This window comes from Ovis aries, chromosome 1, assembly GCF_016772045.2.
Source record: "Ovis aries strain OAR_USU_Benz2616 breed Rambouillet chromosome 1, ARS-UI_Ramb_v3.0, whole genome shotgun sequence".
NCBI lineage: Eukaryota > Metazoa > Chordata > Mammalia > Artiodactyla > Bovidae > Ovis > Ovis aries.
Genome location: NC_056054.1, coordinates 103,734,199 through 103,746,135, shown reverse-complemented (window position 1 = coordinate 103,746,135; position 11,937 = coordinate 103,734,199). Strand labels below are relative to the sequence as shown.

General features: G+C 54.2%; 1 protein-coding gene across 1 annotated transcript; it reads right to left on the bottom strand.

Annotated features, from left to right (window-relative positions):
• Positions 1-7,785: 7,785 nt before the first annotated feature.
• Positions 7,786-10,470, bottom strand: S100A9 (S100 calcium binding protein A9). The gene is made up of 3 exons (XM_012181723.3): positions 10,442-10,470; positions 9,936-10,159; positions 7,786-8,178 (listed from the first exon to the last, which is right to left on the bottom strand). Exons 2-3 carry the CDS (start codon positions 10,083-10,085, stop codon positions 7,879-7,881), a joined length of 450 nt encoding a protein of 149 aa, XP_012037113.2. The 5' UTR covers positions 10,086-10,159; positions 10,442-10,470; the 3' UTR covers positions 7,786-7,878.
• Positions 10,471-11,937: the final 1,467 nt, after the last annotated feature.

Below are 11,937 nucleotides of genomic sequence, written 5' to 3'. Positions count from 1 at the left end.
CTGCCCTTCAGGAGGATGTCTTGGGCCGGCACACACCGTGAGCTTACTTGCACACTGGGACTTTGGAAGTCAGGAGAAGAATCTGGATTCAGTGAGATGGCCACCAAGAGCCCCTGGGGCTAGCATGGCTAGGACTTGTCATTTAACTTGGCCCATATGTAAAAGTCTTCAATGTTAAAAGGAAGCAAACCAGATTGTGAAAATTATCTGATGGGCAAGACCTGACTTCCTCTGCTTCTCTGATTTCCCTGGTTACTTAACCCAGCCCCAGCTAAGCAGAAGTTCAGTTCTTGCCCTTTCAGCATTCATCTAAGGAATCTTTCCTTAATCCTCCCCACGCCTGCTCCACCCAAGAACACTAATGAAAAGCACCTCCTCTGTGCTCCCAGGCACCCTGTGCTTCTCATCACCTTTGTTCTGCGGCCACAACTTAATATGGAAAATAGCTATTTGGGTGTCTGTTGCCCCCGTTAGGTTGAAGGCACCTTGAAGGCAGGGGACCTGCAAAGCGTTTGATACAAACATCGGGCTTGGCAAATCCCTTATAACAGCCTCCAGCCTGATCCCTGTGCTCCTACTCTGGGTCCCCAATCCCTCGTCCAGGCAATAGCCAGTGTGACGCCCAAACATAAGTCACATTGCACCACTACCCGGTGAAGGCCCTGCAGACTTTCTCCAGCGCTTCTTGTCATCCAGGTCTCATTCTCATCGTCACCTTCCCGGGAAGCCCTGTCTGGGTCCCCAGCCCAGTTAGCAGCTGTTCTGGCTTGTCTTCCTCTTACTGTGGCACTCGTCCACACCTGCAACGATCTCTTCTTTCTTCCTTGGCTTGCTTCTTGCCTGAGTTTCCCTAAACAGAAACTCCAGCCGAGCTGGGACCTGCTCTGTTTTGTGAGCTTGTGGCAGTGTCCTGCCCCTTCTGTTATTCAGGGATGCCTGCTGGTTTAGTAGAATCAAGTTATTGTTTGCTAATAGAGGGGAACAACAGCCTTTATAAGATGAAAGTGAGATGCTTGTGGTGGTGGAGGGGAGGGTGGGGGACCCTACGGCAAGTATACCCCATCACTGAGGGCTTTGGACTCCTCGCTGTGGAGAGGACCCCTCTCTCCAGACCTCGGCAATATTTGAAGGGAGTTGTCACGATCCCCTCCAGCTTCTCTTTTCCAGGCTCAATACCCTCAGCCCTATCTATAACTGTTTCCCATTGTAATCTCCTTCCATTGTTAACGGGCATTTCAGAAGCTGAGCATCTTTTGTTCAGGAGGCGTCATCCCTGGTGAGATATGACACTGATTATACCTCAGAGGCATTCCCCTCCCTGACAATACCCTACTTACTTGAGACTGCACCTCAGGCCTGAGATCAAGAGGCAGAAAGCACCACGTGAAGGAGATTCAGAAAGAGACACAGAGAGAATATTGTAGAAAGTGAAGAGAAAGAGAGGAGGCAGACCAAGAGGAAAAGGAAGAGAGGAGGGGGATGGAGGGAAGTGGGCTGCCCTGCCCTGCGCCCCATGCTGGAATCCTGCTGCCCTGGTGCAAACACCCACTACTCTCCGCTTCACCCCTTGCCCGCCCCAGTTTTGGTGTTAGGGGAAACACACAGGCTGAAACTGCTGCCCCTGGCCAGGCACTGTGGTAACCATTCCTGTGAGTTCTTCTATGACAGGAGGTCCTGGTAAGGAACATGAAATTAACAAGCCACTTCAAATCAGAAGAATTCAGGAAAGGTCAAAAGGAGAGGAGCATCCTACCCACCTCTGAGAATCCTCCTCATTGGAATACATTTTGGCTGAGCAATGTGTGCACCACCAGGAAGGGCTCTGAGTGAGAGACACTGGCCAGAGGCAACCCGGACACTAACCCCATCACCATGAAGCCCACGTGGCGGAGTGGCTCCCCTGGGTGCCCTCACCCTGCTTCTCTCACCCAGGTGCCCCTTCCCAGTAAAGTCTCTTGCTTTGTCGGAATGTGTGACTCCTCGGACAGTTCATTTCTGAGTGTTAGACAATGGCTCCCTTTAGGGCCCTGGAAGAGGTCCCCCTTTCCTGCAACACTGGCAAAAATCCCCCTCCTCACTGTGCAATCTCACGGTACATGAGACAATTCTGGGTCCATGGGCAAGAGTGAGGGAACTCGCAGAGGAAAGGGAGACCCTGGAAACACTCACTGGAAGCCAGTCTCTCCTCCCACCCCGGGGACCACTTTCCCTGTTTATTGTGTGCAGGCAGGGACCTCTGAGGACAGAAGCCAGGGGTCTAGTTCAGCCAGGGGACTGACCAGAGTCTTGGTGTAGAGGAATTGTTTCCGCCTGAGTCCCAAGGGGAAGCAGGACTTGAGCAACCAATTGTTTCGGCCCTGCTGTCACTTTAGTAATTGAAGTGTCAAAATCCATGACACAGAGCTTTCTACACTACAGGTTTTCAGCAACTGCGGGAGGGGGCAGGGCACTGAGGTTGGATTCTGGACTTTACTTCATGGCAGGGCTTGTGTCAGGCTTGTGTAAGATTGCCTCAGCCGGCTGGTGAAAGCGGAGGCCCTTCTTCCCAGCAAGGTCTTGGGAAACATCACACAATCCTCTTCTTTTTCCTGTAGAGGTGGTGAGACATACGTGCCTTGTTGACATGGTCTGGGTAGTTTGAGACCCTGGCTGAAAGCATCATTTCTCTGAGAAGCACCGCCTCGGGCTCTCCTAGCCTCATGTGGACCATCGTGCTGCCTCGTAACCTGTCTCATTTCTGCACCAAATCATCCCCACACAGCAGACTTTTCCAAAGCATGAGTATATCATTTCCCTCCCCAGATCTCCACTGCTGCTTCTGCCCTCTGTTTTCTGGAAAGCGTAGCTCCCTGGCCTATATCTCCCTGCTCTCCTCTTCATCGCCTACCTCCTTCTCTTCTACGTCCAGGCCTTTGCACAAGTGCCCTTTTTCTGAAGCGCTTGCACATGAGGATGCCTGCAGCCACCAGCCTTAACTCACCCTCCAGGGGACCACCCAGGCGAATGGCAGCCCTCCCACCAAAGCCCCGCAGAACTTTATCCCTCTCTGACCTTTGATTTTCTATATCAGACTCATTTAAGAGACTGTCTTGTTTGCCCTGCAGTCCTGGGAGTTCCTTAAATGACAGAGTGAAGCCTAATTTATTGCAGGGGCCCCTCAGAGCCTTATACAGAGCCTGACATACAATGAGTCTGTAGTTAGTGTCTCTCGAGTGAATAAGAAGACAAGTGAATGATTAACGAATTAATCTCCATGCCCAGTTCTGGAAGCATTTCACACCGCCCAGGTCCCAGAGCATATTCTGAGCATCGTTAAGCCTCTGGGCCCTGCCCACGTCCCAGAGCATATTCTGAGCATCGTTAAGCCTCTGGGCACTGCCCAGGTCCCAGAGCATATTCTGAGCATCGTTAAGCCTCTGGGCACTGCCCAGGTCCCAGAGCATATTCTGAGCATCGTTAAGCCTCTGGGCACTGCCCAGGTCCCAGAGCATATTCTGAGCATCGTTGAGTCTCTGGGCAGTGTCCTGCAGCTGGGGGTGCCCCTGTACTTCCTCACCCCTCCCAGAAAGGTATGCAGAAGTTCAGGCTTCACTGCCAAGGAGGGCAACTCCCTCTTATAGGAATCGGGGGAATGGCATCTGACAACAGGCTTTCTGTTCTTCAATCAGCATAATGCTGGGGAAACCCCAGCCTTTGTTTCTTGAAAGGACTCATTAATCATAGAGGTAGTCAGCATTTCTCACCTGGAATGCGAATCTTAACTTTGACCCTGACGCTCTCATTCTTTGTCTGAGGGAAGAAGATGACTCCCCTCTACTCCATAGAACCACTTTTTTGGAATAGGAGAAGCTAATCAGCTGGAAGGGCTAAGTCACCCTTCCATCAGGTCAGCTCTTTTAACAAAATTCCACAGGGCTCTGCGAGAGCGGTTTGCTGTAACACTTTCCCGGGATCTAGGGCAGCCTGCCCGTCTCAGACCGAGCTAACAGAAAGATAAGGCAAAAGTGGAGCCTTTGGTATCTAAGAAGCTCTGTCCCCTATTGTTTTGAGCCTAGCTGCTCTACCATCTCCGGCCTTCAGGTCGCCAGACCATCAGTACACCCCTCATGCCCAAAGCGGTCCCCACATCACCTTCTCCCCAAGACAGCCCCAACGTCACCCTCCAGCCCCACGGGGCCCTAGGACCATCATACCTTCCCTTGCTCATTCAAAGTGCTCCTGAGAGTTTATTCCATGCTGGCACCTGGGGGCAATCGCCATTGCCCCTGCCTCTAGATAAGGGGTTACAGTCCCTAGCGCACGTGCAGACATATCGGAGAGTCCTACGGGCCTGGAGGAGCAAGCCCCCGTGTGCTTGAGGAAGGGGGTGGTCAGGAAAGGGGGGGGCGGTGACACAGGCTCTAGGCCCTCATGGCCATCAAGGGACGCACTAGAGACCTCAAGGCAAGGAGAGCATTCCTGGTGTGATCGTGTAGAGCGTGGGGAAAGCCGAGATGTGATTTAGGGAAAACGTTTTGAAGAACTGATTGGGTAGCTGTGTGCATAGATGGAGTTAGATTTATTCTGCGCCCCCAGTGGTGTGGGAGGAAAACAGGGTTAATGCTCAGCAGGCACGAGGAGACGGATTTTGGCTGGTGTAATGGAAGACTTTCCAAGTGTCAGCGCCAAAGGAGGACACTCCCTTTCCTGGAGGAGTTCGGGCAGGCTGGGGCCAACCGCTTGGCAGGGAGAGAATCACTCAAGTGCAAGAGTGGGACAGGGAGGGTTAAACCAGTAATGTTCAAACTTTTCAGGACAAACTCGTTTATTCAGGTGGAAGCTTCTAGTGTGCAGAGGATGAAGGCAGAACTGGTAAGAACTGAATAAAGCTGGGGAGGGGCTCCAGAGTCCCATCGCCTCACTGCCCTTATCTTCCAGTTGGAGATGCCATGATGATATATAGAACCCTCAATATTTTTCCCTGGTGATCAAGGCTTTGGGCACATTTTTCTGGTTTTAATCCTATGTCTTCTCCTTCCTTTCTTCACATTACCCCCCAAGAAGGGAGCGTGGAGCATGTAGAGTATTTTAGGATAGCTCTGGGATTCTTTGGAAGGAATGATGCTGAAGCTGAAGCTCCAGTACTTTGGAGCTTTGACTCATTGGAAAAGACTCTGATGCTGGGAGGGATTGGGGGCAGGAGGGGAAGAGGACGACAGAGGATGAGATGGCTGGATGGCATCACCGACTCGTGGACATGAGTTTGAGGAGACTCTGGGAGTTGGTGATAGACAGGGAGGCCTGGTGTGCTGCGATTCATGGGGTCGCAAAGAGTCGGACACAACTGAGCGACTGAACTGAACTGAACTGAATTGTACAGTCAGTATTGGTTGAGAGCCTATTGTGTACCAGTCACTACGCCAGGTGCTGGGAATAAACTAGAAAATAAGACAGATGCCATGACTTGCCCTCGTGGACAAGACTCATTGCTTCCCCATGACTTCCCAGTGCAGTGGGGAAGCAAAGTCAAGGACATACTTCTGGCACATTGCAATAGGTAACGGTGGATGGAGGGGATGGGGGGGGGAACCTACTCTATCCGAGGCCTCTAGTTTGGGCCAGTACCCAGGCTGTGGTTTTTCCTGTAGTCATGTATGGGTGTGAGAGTTGGATCATAAAGAAGACAGCACTGAAGAGTTGAGCTTTCGAGCTGTGGTGTTGGAGAAGGCTCTTGAGAGTCACTTGGACAGCAAGGAAATCAAACAAGTCAATCCTAAAAGAAATCAACCTTGAATATTCATTGGAAGGATTGAAGCTGGAGCTCCAGCTCCAATATTTTGGCCACCTGATGTGAAGACCTGACTCACTGGAAAAGACCCTGACATTGGGAAAGATTGAGGGCAGGAGGAAAATGGGGTCACAGAGGATGAGATGGTTGGTTGGCATCACCGACTCAATGGACATGAATTTGAACAAACTCTGGGAGATGGTGAAGGACAGAGAAGCCTGGCGTGCTATAGTCCATGGGGTTGCAAAGAGTCGGACACGACTTAGGGACTGAAAAAACCTCCCAACTGCCAGGCCAGCTCTCTTTCTCCTATACCAAGCTGCACAGCAGGGACTTGAGGGTGGCTTAGAATGGCTGTCAGGAGATGTCTCCCCACTTACCGGGTCTCCTAGGCAGGGAAGGGACTGGGACCCTCTGAACTCTGCTCCCCAAGCTCACAGCCTGGAGTGCTTCCTGGAAACACCCCCAGACCCTCAAGCAGGAGCCCTGACATCCCTGTTGCCATAGCAAAGGTTCTTAAAACAGGATTTGCAAGGCCCATGGCAGGCAGGCTGCAGGGAGCTGGAATCTGACCCTGGTTCGTTGCTCTGTGCTCAGCATTGGGGAAGGAGCTGCAAGATCCAGGCTGCAGAGAAGATGGATTCAAGGCTCTCTGCCATCTTCACCAGCCACCACTGTCTGACCCTTCTGCACACTGTGCCTCGCTTTCTTTCCTTGTAACCCCGGGGATGGATGCTGTTCATCTTTTCCTGCCCTGTGCCCCATCCTAACCCTGCCAGAGTTCTCTCCCTGCTGAAAGCACAGGCAGGAGGACGACCCTGATTTGGGCTCTGGGGTTCGGAAGGCTCACCCCAGGCCAGAGATGACCCGGGAGAGGCTGCACGCAGGGCAAGCAGCGAGTGCAGGGGAGTCACTTGGGCGTCTCTGAGGTGAGCGCCTGGGTCTGGAGGCTGCTGAGGCAGGGAACCTGGGAGCCAGGCCAGGCTGCATTTCATAGGGCAGTCAGGGCTTCTGCTGACCTGCGCTCTTAGCTACCGACGAGGCCCGGAGGAACTCCCGCCCCCTCCAGGAGCTCAGCTTGCCCTGGAGTCTTAGGATCAGAACCTGCAGGCCCAAGAGGCTCCCTGGACCCAGTGTCCCTCCTCACGGCAGTGGTTGGGCCTCATGGCTGCAGACCCAGGGATGGCTCTGGTTTCTTCCAGTGGACAGGCTGGGCCCTTCTCACGCTCCCATCCTCCTGGGGCCAGGGCCCTGCTCCCTACCTGTGTGCACACCTTCCCTTGTATCCACAGGAAGGACGCTGCGTCTGCTAGAGATGCCCAACACCCCCGTGGATTCAGAACTCCATCTGTCCTTGACTCCAGCGTTCCTCCTCAGACACACTCTGTCTGCGTGCATGTCTGGAGGACTTCCAGAGGCCTAAGGTTCTGGTTCCCAGGTGGCTCAGTGGTAAAGAATCCACCTGCCAGTGCAGAAGATGCGGGTTCGACCCCTGGGTCGGCAAGATCCCCCAGAGAAGGAAATGGCAACTGGCTCTAGTATTCTTGCCTGGAAAAAGCTCATGGACAGAGGAGCCTGGCAGGCTACAGTCCATGGGGTCACAAAAGGTCAGATGTGACAGCGCACAACACTCACACGCTCGAGGTTCTAGTAGGAGAGAGAGGGCTGTGTGGGCGGCATTGGGCAGAGAGGGGGAGGGCTGGGACGTAGCTGGAAGGCCGAGGGGAAGGCATACACCTGTTTCTCTCTGTGGTGACAGTGGCCGACTTCACTGGGAGGTCCTGAGCTGGGGTGGGGTAAGGGGCACCTGAGCAGTGGAGTCTGGAGCTGTGGGGGAGGAGATGGTCCAGGAAATGAGCCCAAGGGACCCAGAAGAGACTCACAGTCTCTCTGCTTCTCTCTTTTGTTATTACTGCATGAAGAAGTTGAGGCCCAGTTAAGGCCCAGGACTGTCTGATGCCCAGGCTTCTGGGAACATCAGGTTGGGAGGCGGGAGGGGGAAGAAGCACGCAGAGCACTGACTTGGAGGAAGACTTTATTTCACCCCCATCGCCCTGCCCCACAGCGAAGGCAGCCCTGAGGCCCTAGGTGGGCAGTGGCTGGCCTCCTGATCAGTGGCTGTGGCCGTGACCGCCGTGGCTGTGGCCATGACCGCCGTGGCTGTGGCCGTGACCACCGTGGCTGTGGTCGGGGCCGCCCTGGCCAGGGCACGGGCCTGCGCCACCCTTGTCGAAGCCTGGCCCGTGCCGGTGCCCTCTTCCCGGGGGTGCGGTCTTGTGCATCTCCTCGTGGGAGGCTACCGTCAGCCTGGCCACCAGCATAATGAACTCCTCGAAGCTCAGCTGCTTGTCTTGGTTTGTGTCCAGGTCCTCCATGATCTCGTTGATGGCCTCTTCATCCTTATGCTGCTTCTGCAGGAGGGAGACACAGGCGTCAGGGCTGGGTGTGGCCAGGGCTGGGGACAGGGAGGAGCACTGCAAGTGATTCAGTGGCAGAGGCACAGGGACACTGGGCTTCTGGGCCTCAGTTTCAGCATCTCTTAGACACTTCCTAATTCATTCTGCACACAGCCCCGGCACCACGATTCTCTCCCTTATACAGGAGAGGATCCGAGGTCAAGTGACTCGCCCGAGGTCACGCAGTGAGTACAGCGATGCCTCCTCACCGGGTTCTTACAACAATTATAGAAAGACTTGGAATCTTCCTTGAGGAACACTTGAGAAAATGGTCTTGCAGAGGGTAACTAGCTCGTGCAGATTGCCAAGGCTTGGGAGTGGAAGGGAGGACACCCATGTTACAATCTGACCCAGAGCCTGGTCTTGTCCTGTTCTCACTGCTTCTGCCAGAATCGCGCCCTCCTCTCCCCTCCCTCTCCAGGCTAGTGACCCTCATTTCAGCCTGTAAGGTGGGGAAGCATCTGAGGGAAATGAGACGGTGTGATAAGTGTGCAAGGAAGGGCATGAGGGGAGGATCCAGGCCCCCCCTGGGCTCCAGCTCTGCCACCCACTGCCGGGGCACTTTTGCTGAGTCTCCTCTTGCAATGCTTCACCACGATCTCCTCTTCTGTGCCTTTGCCATTGTCCTGGCAGAGCGCTCACTCCTGGGCAGCCCCCGGGCTGGGGCCTGGCTTTCCCTCCTGGCCTATCTGCTCTGTATGTGGGGGGTGGTGGATGGGGTGGGGTAGGGGTCACACAGAGGAGAACCTTACCCACACAACGTCTTGGCTGTATCGTCTCTTGTCCCCCCTGACCCAGAGTCTGGCTTGCTGAGTTCTGCCCCTGCAGGGAGCTGTCAGCGTCCCCCTGACTCTGTCCACTGCAATTCTCCACCTTACCAAGGTGGGAAGGGGCCCCAGGCAGGGCTGGCCACCTATTCTGGGCTATCCTGCTCCAGAAATGGAACTGAGACTGGAACTTACATGTCCCAGCCTTCTGAGCACAGCATCTATGTCCCCCAAGTCACCACATTTGGAAAGAAAACAAAAAGATCCAGTGGAATGAATCTTCCTTTTCTTAGAGCTGCCGGATCATTTTCAGATCAGGGAAATAAACTAACATGTTATGGAGCGCTTTGTCCACACTGGTGCTGGGCTGGGTCCCTTCCCACATGAGGTTTATTTGTTTCCTACCAGAGAGCCTTTGGATTAGAAAAGTCCTCTTGGGTCTTCTAAGTTCATCTGATGCTTGCAGGCTCATTAGCTTCCTTCCAAGAGTCGCTGTCACTTGCTTCCCCTAGCCCCTTCCCAACACTCAGGTTTCAGCTCAAAGGTCGCCTCCTTGGAGGGACCCTTCATGTATTTAACGAGTTGCCTCTCTCCTGCCCAGTCCACACTGCCCACAGCACTCTATTGGCGGTGGATCTATCTGTGTTCTTGATTGGCCAACATGTTTGCCACGTGTCTCTCCCCTCAAGACAGTGGGTCCCTGTTGGCCACTACGTGCCCTGCCTGGGACGGAACCTAGCACCCTGTACAAGCTCAGGCTGTTGGTGCCACCTACTGCGGACCACCTCTAGTGACAGGGTCCAAATCCTGCTCCAAACACGGAGCCCACTGCCTTTGGAGGCTGGGTTGAGGGGCAGGAACATTTTCCTTGATGGTTGCACACTGCATCCCCATTCTCCATCCTTAGCCCAGACTGAGTCAGGTCTGCCAGGAATCCAGCCTTACCTTGAGAAAGTTTGGCAGCTCTTTTTGCACCAGCTGTTTGAGTTCTTTCCGGATCAGGGTTTCCGGGTCCCTTAGCCGTATAGAGTACTGGTGGAAGATGTTGATGATGGTTTCTATGCTGGATTCCATTTGTGACAATTGGTCCGCCATTTTTCTGCCTTCTGTTTGAGCAATGGAGTTGGATGCTTAGAAGACTGTCAAGCTTCCTTTGACCCTCCTACTGTCTGCACACAGGAATGAAGAGGAAAATACAGAATGAAAAGAAATTGGGGACTGCAACTGAACTGGGAGAAGACCCAGTTCCAGACATGAGAGGAATGGGTTATACAATGTCTAGGCAATGCCCAAAAGAGAGCCTTTGAGGACAGAAGACTGCAGCAGAGCATGGCCTAAGGAAAAGGGAAGGAAGCTTTAAAGTGAGCAGTCAATCAAGGAGGAAGATGGGTAAGGGGAGTGAAGAGTCAGTGGGCAGGCTCCGGCCCCGGGGTAGCTGGCAGCTCACTTACCCAAGCCGAGGAGCCGCACAGAAGGGTTTGACAGCAAGATGCGGGCCCAGTTTTTATACACCACTGATCGAGACACTCAGCCCTGTCGCGTGAAGATTGCTTCATAGGTGAGCCTATGTGGAAAGCCCAGGCTGGGCTGTTTCACTGCCAGGAAGGGGGCTGGGCCAGGACAGGAAGTGTTCACAGAGCTCTTTTTGACTTTTTGTGAAATTCCCCAGCCCTGGCCCGGAGCTGGTTTGGGAGGAAGCTAGTTGCTTAGTCCACTTCCCCTGCACCCCACACCCCTGTCCCCCCTGAGTGAGGCGGGAGGCAGGCTGCCCCTCTCTGGGACCCCTCGGAAGCCACCGAGGTTGCGCTCCCCACCTGTGATAGCCAGGGGCCGGTGGTGGCCTGAGGACCCCTGAGGCGGGCAACCCACCCTGGCTCCCCGTGTGGCAGCCCAACAAGGATGGCTGAGCCTTCCTGCGCCTGTCTGGCCTGGCTTTTAAGAGGGCGAGGGGTCTGCCTCCACTGTTTGGGCTGATGGAAAGTGCAGAGGACAGCCTGCCGCCGCCCTGCGTGGTTCCCTCCTCAGTTAGGGAATCTCCGTTTTAGGCCGTCGTCGGGGCAAGTTCGCCTGGGTGCCCCTTGTGTGTGCATCCACAGCGCCCTCTGCTGCCTCTATCAGGGCATGTTTCGCTCTGGACCAAGGATCCGAGACCCAAGCTCGCAGGAGCTAGAGACCTGGGGCCAAGCGGTGAAGCAGTGGGGGCTGAAGAGCACCCAGAGCACCGTCAGTAGCGCGACTTGTGACAGCAGACATGGGTCTCAGGGTTGGAGAGCCTAGAGAGCGGTGGCGACTGTGGCAAACGAGAGCATTCCTCACTTGAGGGGCCGCTGTTACTCATCCTCGGGGGAAGGCAGCCGCGTGAGAGAGTGGATCATTTAATGGACCTCCCAAAGGTTCAGGAAATCTGTTTTTTTTTTTTTTTTTTCTGTGAAAACTCTTGCTTATAAGACTCGTCAACTACTTTTAAAGGAAAATAAAAACGTTAACTATGGAACGTGGTATGTGCTGAACAAAGCAGGGCTGCAGGCCAACGCCTGAAGTTCTTGTCTTTCAGGTCTCTCTCCTCCACTCTGCCGAGGCTCCCCGAGCCAGGGGTGTGGCCTAAATCACCTCTGCGGTTCCAGGATGGAGCAAGAGCCTGCTAGGTAGGTAGGTGCAGAATGAACAGTTGTTGGATAAATAAGCGCAGGAATGGGGAAATGAATGAGTGTGAAATACACACAGGCCTGTTTGTTGCCCGGGGACTTTCTGCAGAGATGTTGGCTGGGACCATGCAGTGTTGGTTAGGATGGAAGTGACTGGGTGGGAGGAAAGGAGGGTCCGTGGTTGGTGGAGTGAGCAGCTGGACGGGGCATTGAAACTGAAGGGAGTCCACACTTGGGGGTCCTGTTTTGGCAGTGAGTTCCCTCATGACAGAAGGCTGTGGCAGGGGACTTCCCTGGTGGTC